Here is a 12,018-nt window from a genome sequence, read left to right as displayed (position 1 = left end):
TGTCTCTGCTTTTGGAAAGCTTGCATCATTTAAAGGGGGAAATAAATTTGCACACAAATAACTGAAACAAAGGTGAACATAACAAGTGCATAGGACAGATTAAGTCAAAGCACTCTGAAAAAATCTAGATATTCAAATATCACCTTCAGTGTAAGGAGTCAAGGTATCAAATCATCAGAATCACAGTTTGAAATAGAAGGGAATTATGTTATCTAATCCAAACCCCCCTCTCCAATTGTATGGATAAGGAAATGATGCTCACAATAGTTAAACAATGTGCTCATGGTAACACAATTATCAAGTAGCAGAGGCAAGAATAAAAGGCATGTCATCTGCCACCAAATCCAATGCTCATTGCTACTGTCTTGCTGCTATTCCAAGACCACTGAAGCTGGAACAAGAAAGACAAGACTGCTACAAGCAGAACTGAGGGTGGGCTCATGGGTGAAAGATAAAATCAGCATAATAAATGCAGTACAAGCAATAAATGTTTCAAGAGTTCAGAGGCAGGAAGAGAAGATTACCCTAGGAAAAAGCAGGATTTGAAAAAGGCCATAAAGGATGGGCAGTCCCACAGTTCACCTCTCATCATTTTAATGTCTTTTGTCCTACAACAAGACTAGGCTCTTGTAAACAAGTGTTTAAGTCTTTTATCTCCCTTAGGTCCTAAGGGAACCAAGAAACACTCAATATTGAAATTTATACACTGCTCTCAATATTGAAATTTATACACTGCTCTAAGATTTATATCGTAACAATCCTATTAAGTACTTGATGCAAAAATTAAAATTATCCTCATTTTATAGGCCCAAGGTCACAGAATAGTGTCAGCACCAGGATGCATGTTCAGTTGAATCCTATAATAGATATTCCCAGCACTAATCCTAATTTCCTAAAATCAAAACTGTTTGCATTCATTTTCATACAAACATTATCATTCTGGTTTTAAAAAAAAATACATAGTACATAGTGATTTAGAAAATATACTATCTACTACTATTGTATAGCTTTCAGGTAAGCCCTACTGGTAAAATGTCTAAACTAATAATACAACAAACTACTTCAAGAGCTTTCACAACATACACTATTCATAGGCCTACAAAAACATACCATTTTTTCTTCATAGGTAGGATCTGGTTCTTGGATTTCCTTTTGTTTCCCTGGAGATGCATCATCAAATACATCCTAAGAGAGAAAAGGAAAAAAGGGAAATAATTGTTCTTGCAGAGTAATTGGATCTACCACTTCAACTGACTTGTACTTATATAATGTTTCAATATTCTAAATTCCACATTCTAATGATTGAGCTATAATTTTAAATGGCTGTCACGTGATTTATTAGTTAACACAGATAAAATAAATTGTATCCCAGGCACTTCAATTTACCTAACCAAAACTTGAAATCTATTGGTAGCATAAAAGAAGAGAGTAGTTTTATCATTCTAAAGCAAATTTCCTTTAAATATTTGTTAACATTTGTTGGTATGAGCTCATTTCCTCCTACTTGAAAAATGTTCAAAATTTTGTAACCCTTTAGTTTAAAAAAATGAGGAAATGTTATATTACAAAGATTTTTCATTAGAAAAATATCCTTGAAAACAGTAATGTTATCTTTTTAGCAGTACAAAGTTATCAGCTGAAAAAAAAAAACTGCTATTCATCAGGCACTATTATAAGCCATAAACAGAATATTTGGGGCAAATTCATTTCTCTTTTCAATGTTAAACATTTTGAAACAAAAAGCAAGATAACCAACTGGTCCTTGAAAAAGTATTTTATTACACCTTTTTCTCAATATAATTTAAAAATCATTATTTCTCTTGAACATGTAAGAAGAATTTAGTCATCAATATAACACCCCTTAATTAGAACCAAATTTACAGAAACATTTGGACCTTGTTGAATAGCCTTATTTAACAATACATAAAATGTATGTATTTGTTCAAGATTACACAGCTATTATGTTTTAGAAAAAGATCTAATCCCTTGATTTTTTTCACTCCCAAATCCAAGTACTTTTTCTACTATACAAAACTGATGCTTCCAACTATAGAATATCTATAAGTAGTATAATTTCCAATGCTTAAACTAGAAATTTTCATTTTAGTGGCAACAACACTTTCCACTTGCAGATCTAAGAATCTTGGCTTTCAACATATGAGCAATAAAACATATTTTCAACTTTTCTGCACCGACATTTAAAATCTTCACTCTCCTACACAAAATCTTCCTCTTAAACAACAACAAAAATCTGTCATTAAACATATACAACGTCTCTTCTTTTACACTCAGTATCCAGCTATGAAAAAAAGGGACAACCTGATAAAAGCAGAAAAAGCACTCGATTAGGTGGATCAAAGAAAGCAGTTCCTCATTTCAATTCCACTACCTGCATAATATATCTTACACGTCATTAACATCTGTGCTTCAGTTTTTACCATAGGAGAGAATACTAATAGTATCTGCCCTACCTTTTGAATATAATGAGAACAAAATAAGATGGAAAGTCCTATGAAAATAAAATATACTATTTCAATAATAATCCTTACAATTAAAGTAAAACTGATAAAGAGGCTACATACTGTTTGTGATCAAATTAGCCAAAAGAAGCCAACAGAAAAGATAATAAGGTATACTGGAAAACAATGACTGTTGTAAAGAATGGCAACCTATTACACTACCCTGTGAAAAGCGACTGCCGCACAGAAAACAACACTACTCCACTAAACGTTTACATGTACGCATCATGGGCTCTAACAGGAACTATGGCAGAAGTAACAGTAAAGTTCTATTTTGTCCAAAAAAATCAGTTAAGGTTGTTTCAGGGTTCAGAAAGATTCACGTCAAGTCCTTCAAAAAGAATAAGAAAGAGGATTCTGTCTTTTAACAGACTGAAATCGTTTCAGTTCTGAAGATTTAGAGAGGATTTAGGTTATCACGCAGCTTGCGCCTCAAGTGAGGAAAATACTGCTCAAGCACAAAGCTTCACAATCTAAGGGAGGAAATAATACATAATACATAAAGAGAAACACCTTAGACAAGGGATGACAGCCCCGTGACCCTTTTAAAAAACAATCTGAAAAAAAGAAATTCCATGATTTTCAATTCTAAAAGTATATCCAAAGTCTTGAAGGAAAAGTCAAAACTATTCACCCATATGGATCTAAGACAAAATTCTTAGGCTCATAAAAGTACACAACATACCTCCCTACAAAGATTTCCGTCTTCCCTCATACAGTAACATATGGTTACTCAAACCATAACTCAATTTTAATTTAAAACTTTTAATTTTCAGTTTTCATTAAATTTCTTCCTTTGGAACAGACGTTCCAGGCTACCATCGCAGTCATTACAACTACCCCAGCCCCAAGGTCTTAGCCCACACTCCACCTCTGATGCACGGTCTGAACGGTGAGCACTGTTCATCCACTCTGACTTTTTTGAATGTTTAAAACAATCTCTTTCCTATCCTAAAAAGGCCTTTGTGGGTTCTGCATTTGATGCAACTAATGCGTCAGTGAATAGGAAAATCTGGAAACCTTCACCTCAGTCACGAAATCTTAATTCGCCCTGCATTCACTGGGCTGCATAGTCTACGATACCAGCAAAGACATTGGAGCTTGTGTCTGTTTCAGAATGTCAGCTGTCTCCGGCCAAGCACATTTTAAAACCAGCAAACAAAATACAAGGTTGTTAAGCCTCTGCGCTCGCCCGTCACTAATCTGACTAGGAAGATTCGAAAACATGCCCGTTTCCCTTCTCAGTTTTCAAAGAAAAGGGGCCAAGAGGAGCCGGTGTGTAAGTCTAAGTGAAGGCATGCTGAAAGCACTTCGCAAGCTTCAAAGCGTGACATACATCTGAGCCATTCTTACTGAAGCTTCCAGGCTGGCCGGATGGCCTTTGGGAAAGCAGTTACTTATTACGTACCAACCTCGTTCTCTAAAGGAAACAAACAAAGGCCACCCAAGGAACAGAAGGAAGCAGGGCGGCAGATCCGGGGAGGAGGCCGGCTGGGCTGGGGCCCGGAGAAGCCCCAAACGGACAGCGGCAGGGGGACCGCCGCACGGCCTCCCCAGCGCTCCAAGGACGCGAGGCGAGCCTCGGCCGCCGCCTTCGTGTCAGACTTTAGGACCAAGAGCCACCGAGCCACCGACAGGGGAATGCCCGGGGAGCGTTTCCGAGCTCCTCTCTCAGCCGCAACCTGCGCCGCTGAGTTTCTAACAACCAGAACAGCGAGCCACGAAAATCCATTAGAAAGTTTTACAAGTTGGCCCTAAAGTTGGCTGGAAAACCGGAGCCCGGCCCAGGACGGAGCGCAAGCCCCTCCAGACTGGCCCGGTCGGGTCCTTCCCACCCGCTGGCCGGTGCCCCAAAGCCACCCTGCTGCCCCCTGACGTCACTCGTGCACCCAGAACGCAGGACGGAGCCCTCACCCCGGGCGCTGGCGAGGCGGCCGTGGGCGAGGCGCCCCGCCAGCCCGCCTCGGTTTCCCCGCTTGTAAGAAGGGGGTAAGGGGAGCCGGCAGCCCCGGGATGGCAGAGGGGCGGGGGCCCGCACGTTGGGACGCCTCAGCCACGGGCCGGAGGGGGAGGGAGGCCACCCCGGGTCCCACGCTGTCACGGACGCTGCCCGAGTCCCGGGCGGCGCCCCCCCCCCCCCCCGGCCCCCCGGCTGAGAGGCCCGACCGGCCCATCCGCCGCAGCCGGCTCACTTGGTTCTGGGTGCCCGCAGCTGCTCCGCCCCCGCCCGCCGCGGCTCGGGGCTCCGGGCCTAGCCGCCCGCGGGCTCGGCAGCCGGCCCGGCGCTGGCGCAGCGCACAAAGAGAGGGCGGGGGCGGCGGGGGGCCCGGCCCGGCGGGGAATCCGGGGCCGGCGGGGGCTTAGGCCCGGCGGGGGGACCCTGCCCAGCGCCTCCGCGCCCTCCCCCGCCGCCCCCCCCTCCCCGCGCAGCTGCTCCCCGCGGCGGGGCCCGGGGCCTGGCCGCCCGCTCGCCATTGTTTAGCCCGGGCTAGAGCCGCGCCGAGGCGAGCCCCTAACTTGGCTGCGATCGCCATCCGGGCGGGGGCCGCAAAGTTGGGCAGAGGGGCACGCGCTGCCCGGGCAGCGGGAGGCTGCGGGGGGGGGGGGCGATGGCGCGGCTCCCTCCCTCCCTCCCCCCGGCCGCCCCGCTCACCTCCATCTCCGCGTCGCCCGCAGGCTGGGCGGCCGGGGCCGGGGCGCTCTCCACGCCGCTTTTGTTGTGATTGCCGCCGCCGCCGGGGGCGGGCACGGCCGGGGCCCCGGGCACGGTCTCCGCGGATGGCAGCGACGGCGGGGGCGGCGGCGGCTCGGCCGCGGACGACATGCCTGCGGCGCGGCCGGGCTCGCTCGCGGCGAGGAGGCTCTGGGAAGAAGCTCTCCTCCTGCGGCTGCCGCTCCGGCAGGGGCCCGCCGAGCCGGCCGCTCGCTTCTCGGCCGGACGCCTGGGGCCCGGAGCGGACGGCCCGGCGCGAGTCGGGGGAAGGGAAGACGAAGAAAGCCTGGGAGGAGGGGAGGGAGAAAGAGAGCGCGCGCGAGGGGGAACTGGCTGCTTTCCCTCCGCGTCCTCTCCTCCTGCAGCCGCTTCTCGCCCTCCTCGCCACCAACCAGGAACCAATGCCGTCCCCAACACAGACGCCGCCACCGCCGGCTTCCAGTTCTCGCGAGAATGCGGGCTCGCCGGCCGGCCTGCGGATTGGCTGGCCGTCCCACCTCGCTCACCAGCGCGCGCGCGATGGCGCTTTCCCCACCCCCTCCCTCCGCCGCACGCGGGGCGCTAGAGAGCCGAAGGGGGCGGGGCCTGAGCTGCGCGAGAAGACCGGGCGAGCCAATGGGTGCCCGCCCGTCGGCGCGAGGAGCGCATTCGCACGGTCCCCAACGACCCCCTAACGGCCTCCTCCTAGTCACCCGCCGGCCCCTCTTTGCCCCTCTTGCGTCGAGGTAGCGGGAGCGGCCGCGGCGGCCCGTTTCCCGGCGGCCTCCCGGCGCTGAATGAGACTCCTTGGTGCCAGGCCCCATGAAGAGTTAGGCCCGGGCTGCCGTGGGCAGCCTCCGGTCCTCGGGGGCTGGGGACGCGGTCCGGAGCGGCGCCACCTGCCCCCGGCCTTCCCGAGGGACTCCGGGCCCGGGTCACCCCGCAGGGCCGGGGGAGAGCAAAGCCGAGCGTGCGGCAGTGCGCGGCGCTGCCGGGAGACGTTAAGGGACTCGGCCAGGGTCTCTGAGGCACCAGACTCGGGATCTGAACCCGGCCCCCTGGCCCGGGCAACTGACGGCCCCTGAGCGATGCCCCTCGTGTCTGAGCGAGAACGAAGTCAGGGCCCAGCGGGCCCAGGCCCGTGGCTTCTGGCTTGTGAAAGGCAGCGCCGCTCGGGGCGCTCCGATTGCAAACGGGGTCGCAGGTGGGCCCCAAACCCAGGCCCGAGAGCCCGCGTTCCCGGGCGAGCTGCGGCTCCCTCCGGCGTGGGCGTCCCCATGACACGGAGCCCCCGGAGCCCAAGCGGCTTATCCCCAACTAATGCCTCGCTTTCTCCTGCCTCCCTGGGAAGGGGCACCGCGTGGGTCTCGCTGAGAGCCCCCCAACACAGTGCAGTAAATGTCGGAGAGTATGAGCTTGTAGTAGGCAGGCAATGGTGAGACAGGCATCCTGGAGGCCACTGGGAATTCCCTCTGACCTAAAGTTTGCCCTGAGGGCGATATTGCTCTGCACAGACCCCAAGAGGTTAAAAAAAAGCAGTGATCCTCCTTTACAGATTTAGCATCTCTTTTTATCGGAGCAAAGACCTCAAAAGATTGCTCTTCAGTAGGGGTGCGGTTAAGTTTTGGGCTTCCTGATGTAATACGACTGTGCCCTAAGAAGTAATATTAATTCAAAGAAGCGCCAACTTATAGGATGTCCCCAATCACTCTCAGAGAGTCGGGAGGATTTTGGATGCCGTCATGTTGCAGATCCCTGGAGGTTAGGGGGGGTGCCTCGAGGCTCGGGCTAGTCCTCAGTTTACTCCCCTAGGACACAAAGGCGGCAGAGGTACCTCACAGCTCCCAGGACCACAAATTAAAAATATTGTTTTCAGTCCTTTGTGTTATCTCTTCTTGACCCACTTCTAGGGTTTCCTGGGCAGACACAGGAGTGATTGACCGTTTGCTTCTTGGGCTTGTTTGACAGGAGGAAATGGAGGCAAACTGAGTTAAATGACTTGCCCAGGGTCACACAGCTGGGAGCTGACACTGAGGCCCATCGCGCTGCCCCAACATGATCCCATGCCAGGCACCGAGCCGCCAACTAGGCAGATGCGGTCTCATTTTAGCCTCGCAGCAGCCCTGCAGGGGAGGTGAAGAAATGAGCAAAGAACAGCCGAGATGCGTCCAGGCTGCCTTTGAACCGGGCCCTCTGAGCCCCAAATCGGTCCCCCTCCGCCCTGCCCGGCCGAGAGGCTCCATGGGCAGCCGCATCAGAGCCAGGATTCAAATGAGTGGGTGCTGCCCACGGCTGCTAATCGGGAGAGGATGCCCGCAAGGCCATTTGGGAGGGGAGAAGGGGGGGGGGGCAGTTAGGCAGGGAACCTCGGAGGTAGCTGCAGAAGGGGGCAGGCTCCCCCACCGCCCGCCTTAAGGGGACCCGCTGGGGGTTCGTTAGCCGGGCCCAGATCTCTCAGCCGAGGCCTCAGGAGTGGCGCTGCCGGTGGGGGAGAACGGGAAGAGAGATGAGAGCCCTGAGGCAGGGAGAGCAAGCGGGGAGCTCTTGTACTTGCCAGACCCACCGTCTCGGGCAGAAAACGGTGCGGGGGTGGGTCGTGAGGGGAAGGGGAGAAGGGGCCCGGGCAAGGACTGGGTTCTAGAGTTAGCTAGCCGAGGCAGTTTTCTTTTCTTTTCTTTTCTTTTGCCCTTTTTCTTATTTAGAATTCGGAACAAAGCCCAACAGAGCTTTTGTTCTCTGTTTCATATATATGAAAGTGTTTAGAAGTTGACTATATATTATAGTTATAATATATATATTATAACTATAGAAGTTATATATATTTGCCATAACTTTCTCTGCATAGATCAGAAGACAGAGTGGGCTTTCCTAAGCAGTGAGATCGAAGATACAGTTCCCACCAAATTTCCCGCATGCCCACTCAACGAGAGAAAAGTTAATGCACAATATTTCTGAACCACAATTTTCTATGTAGAAGAGATAGAATTTTTTTTATTTTCTTGTGGGCAAGATGAGAGTCTAACCTGCTAGCCAGAAAAAGAGAGCTTTCCTGGGCTGTGCCAGCCTTTTAGGTGGCTCCACGTTTGAAAGTTTCAGAATCAGACCTCCTAGAACAAAGTGCATATACCCAAGATTACAAACCTCTGCCCTAAAAAAGGATATTTCCTGAGCGGTGTGCTTTTGGAGAAAGGATTATCCCAAAAAACCATTACCAAAAGGTCAAGACTGGTGGCTAAAAAAAAAAAGGAGAAAAAAGATTTGCAGACAAGCTGAAAGTCCTATAGTTCTCTACTTCCCAACTGTTCTGTACAATATGAATATTGTTCCATAACAAGTTGATAATGTTATTCCTTTAAGAAACTAAATATATTAAGTATATATCAGAAATATTCATGTGTGGCAAGTTTGGGATATGAAAATATCTTTTCCTTCATTTTAAACTCAAATTTTCCCAACTTGTATTTTCTCAAAAGCATTCTAAACCCTCCCAACTAATCTTTTATGTATTTCCTCAATGCTTTAAACAGCATCCAAAGTCTTCCATGGCTACATTATTTGAGAAGCTTTGATTTAGTGCTTTAAAATTATGCCAAGAAATAAGCTGTATCTCAGCTGTATATAATTTGTAATACTTTCACTCTCACTTTATCAGAAAGCTGTACCCTTTATCTTCTAGACTGAAGTGACCAAAGGGAAGGAAAGGGCTATAAATGGAGAGGAGGAGAGAGTGGAGAAAGCCATGATACCAGAAGCCTGATTTTTGACACAAAAATGTTCCTTTAGTGGGTAACCATAAAGAATAAGGGATGACTCTCTGGGAAGAGGAAGGGAGGATAAGAGAAATAATTGGCTATGAAAAATAAAACATAACAATAAAAATTTCTTTTTAAAGAATAAACCTGATAATTACTGGGAAAGAATGAAGGTTCTATGCCCTGCTTAACATGTGGTCAGCTAACCTGTGGAAGATTAGAAACATTCATGGATAGAATTTTAGAGCTAGAAAGGACCTTAGAGATTATGGTTCAGCCTGATTAATATTGTAATACATTATGGAATTTGGATAGGAAAGTGCAGTACAATATCTGAAAACAATGTGCTCTAAAAATATTGTGTACTGTTAAAGACTTTCTGAACCAGGCAGCAATTTTTGCAATTAGTTTTCATTCATTTTCTCTTAAAAGGAAAATTGAACAGCAAGTATAAAAGGATTTTCACTTAACAAGAAAAATCTAATAGCGTCTATCCTTTAATGTAATTTTTAATAAAATGTAGTTTAAATATTTTCTATATTTCCTTATCCATATTTTTATTTGAATATTTTAAAATCATCTTACTATGGTGTTTTATAATAGGAGAGCTTTCCCTGATGTATCTTGTTTTGCTTTTAAATCATTGTTTTTGCTGCCAGTTGCTACAGGAAAGAGATTCTTGGAAACCAGTGTATCATAATCTCCAAATAAATTTGGATTACCTAAACCTCAAATAAAGACTACAAAGCTGGCTGAGTGATAATTGGGGAGTAAGCTTCTATTTCTGGAAGTTCCCTTTAAAAAAGCCAGAATAAACAAAAATCTAACTTTCAAAAGAATGAAATGAAGCCACATCTCTGTTTATGGATTTTTCAACTGCTTTGTTGGAAGTTTCTTTTTGAATTGGGGTTGTGAAATGATAAGATTTATAAAAGCATTACAAATAGGTCTTTATGTGTTCTACATTGCTCTGTCTAGGGGGAATCCCCTGGGCTCAGAGATTTAGAACTGGGAGGAGACGTCAGAGTCGAGCCTAGCCCCTTCATTGTACACATGAAATGGAGATCCAGGGGGGATTTAAGTCATTTGTCCAAGGTCACAGGGTAGGAAGCATCACAGGGGAGATTTAAAACCAGGCCCTCTGGATTCTGAGCAAATGGGGTGTCGGGTTTTTTTTTTTTTTTCACTGTACCTTGCTGCCTCCCTTTAGTATGAACTTTTACAACAATAATAATGCAAGTTGCTCCCCATAGGTAACTTGAGGTAGGAAGAGAATCCTAAGTGTAACATTACCATGAATTCCCACTTGTAATATGAATAAAAAGTCCTGAGAACTAATAATATGGATATAGCCTCACTGGAGAGGTCTTAAGGGGAACTGGGTTTATTTAGATACTAGAAATCCTTCCAGCTTAAAGCAGCTCTCTGCCTCAGCAACATACAACACCTGTTCCCCAGTGCTCTTCCTGCCTGAGACTTATTTCCTTGGCAACTTGCATTTGTCTAGGGAATTTGTGTCTGTGTGTGTATCTGGGGTAGCTTTTATTAAGAGAAAAGGAGCTGAGCACATGTTTACCTTTATACATGGAATATTGTGATAATGATGAAAAGAAACAAAAAACATTATAGGAGAATCAATCTTCTGCCTGAACATCTTGGATTCTGGTTAGTGCAGCATGTTAATAAAAACATAACTGCATTTCGAAGGATTTTTTTTTTTGTTAACAGTATTTTATTTTTTCTAATTACATGTAAAGACAGTTTTCAGCATTCATTTTTGTAAGATTTTGAATTCCAAATTTTTCTTCCTTCTCCCCTTTCCCTCCCCAAGATACCAAGCAATCTGATATAGTTTGTACATGTGCAATCATGAAAACATATTTCCACATTAGTCATGTTTTGAAAGAGGAAACAGAATAAAAGGGAAAACACACAGACACACACATACAAATGAAAACAATATGCTCGATCTGCGTTTAGAATCCATAGTTCTTTCTCTGACCGTGAAAAACATTTTCCATCATGAGTAATTGTCTTGGGTCATTGTATTGTTGAGAAGAGCTAAGTCTATCATAGTTGATCACTGAAAAATGTTACTGTTACTTCATACAATGTCCTCCTGATTGGGCTCACTTCACTCAGCATCAGTTCTTGTAAGTCCAGGCTTTTCTGTCTGCTGATCATTTCTTAAAGAACGATAATTTTTCATTATATTCATATACCACAATTTTCGAGCTATTCCCCAATTAGTGAACATTCCCTCAATTTCCAATTCTTTGCCACCACAATAAGAACAGCTATAAATATTTTTGTACGCATAGGCCCTTTTCCCTTTTTTAATGGCCTTGTTGTCATACAGACCTAGTAGGAGTATTGCTGGATCAAAGGGTATATGCACAGTTTGAATGCTCTTTGGGTATAGTTAGGAAAAAAATCTTAACCTAGAATCAAGGAATCTGCAAATGTGGATGGGAAAAAAATTTACATCTTTATTTCAATATATTGATTTTCTTTTGTAACCCATGTATCTGATCTTATACACAAAAATCCATTATTCTGAGAAGGGTCCTTAGCCTTTACAAGTCTGACAAAGGGGGCCAAACACATACGAAAAAGATTAAGAATCTTTGGTCTAAGATGTACTTGTTTTGATTTAGATGCTATCTTGCTTGTGGAGTTCCAAATGGCCTGAAAAATCAGTGCTGAAAAAGGGAAAGTGTATATCTCCTATCTCTAAAGCAACAAAAATTCTTTCCAAACCTCTTACGCCAGGCATAGATAGATTACACAAACAGGGCTTTGGGCAGACATTGACTTTTTGTCAGTCAACACGAAAAGTCTCCAGTATGCCAGGTAAGATGCATTTGTTGTCATGAACAGACAAGTCCAGCCAAGAAATAAGAGCCATAAGCCCTGTTTTTGGCTAGCTGGCCAGACGTGCAGATCTTACCTACCTCAGCCTCTTCCTTAGAAACTGAGAAGGAAATGAAGTAGGGGCCCCAAAGAAAAGCCTCCTATCTGTGGGGCAACAGCTTTCCCATCAGCCTTTTTTTTT

At 46.2% G+C, this 12,018-nt stretch overlaps 1 protein-coding gene across 1 annotated transcript in view; it reads right to left on the bottom strand.

Moving 5' to 3' along the window:
* The window catches only part of SMARCA5 (SWI/SNF related, matrix associated, actin dependent regulator of chromatin, subfamily a, member 5), a 43,561-nt gene extending 37,924 nt beyond the window's left edge, over window positions 1–5,637 (bottom strand). Inside the window, exons 1-2 of the mRNA XM_031943152.1 lie at window positions 5,173–5,637; window positions 1,111–1,185 (exon numbers count right to left, since the gene is read on the bottom strand). Coding sequence (XP_031799012.1) covers window positions 1,111–1,185; window positions 5,173–5,343 — 246 coding nt within the window. The 5' untranslated portion in view covers window positions 5,344–5,637. The remainder of the gene's footprint in view (window positions 1–1,110; window positions 1,186–5,172) is intronic.
* Between the last annotated feature and the right edge of the window lie 6,381 nt (window positions 5,638–12,018).

The sequence above is a fragment of the Sarcophilus harrisii genome, chromosome 6, assembly GCF_902635505.1.
Source record: "Sarcophilus harrisii chromosome 6, mSarHar1.11, whole genome shotgun sequence".
NCBI lineage: Eukaryota > Metazoa > Chordata > Mammalia > Dasyuromorphia > Dasyuridae > Sarcophilus > Sarcophilus harrisii.
Note: the sequence above shows the minus strand (reverse complement) of the source record. Positions and strands in the feature narration are given on the sequence as shown.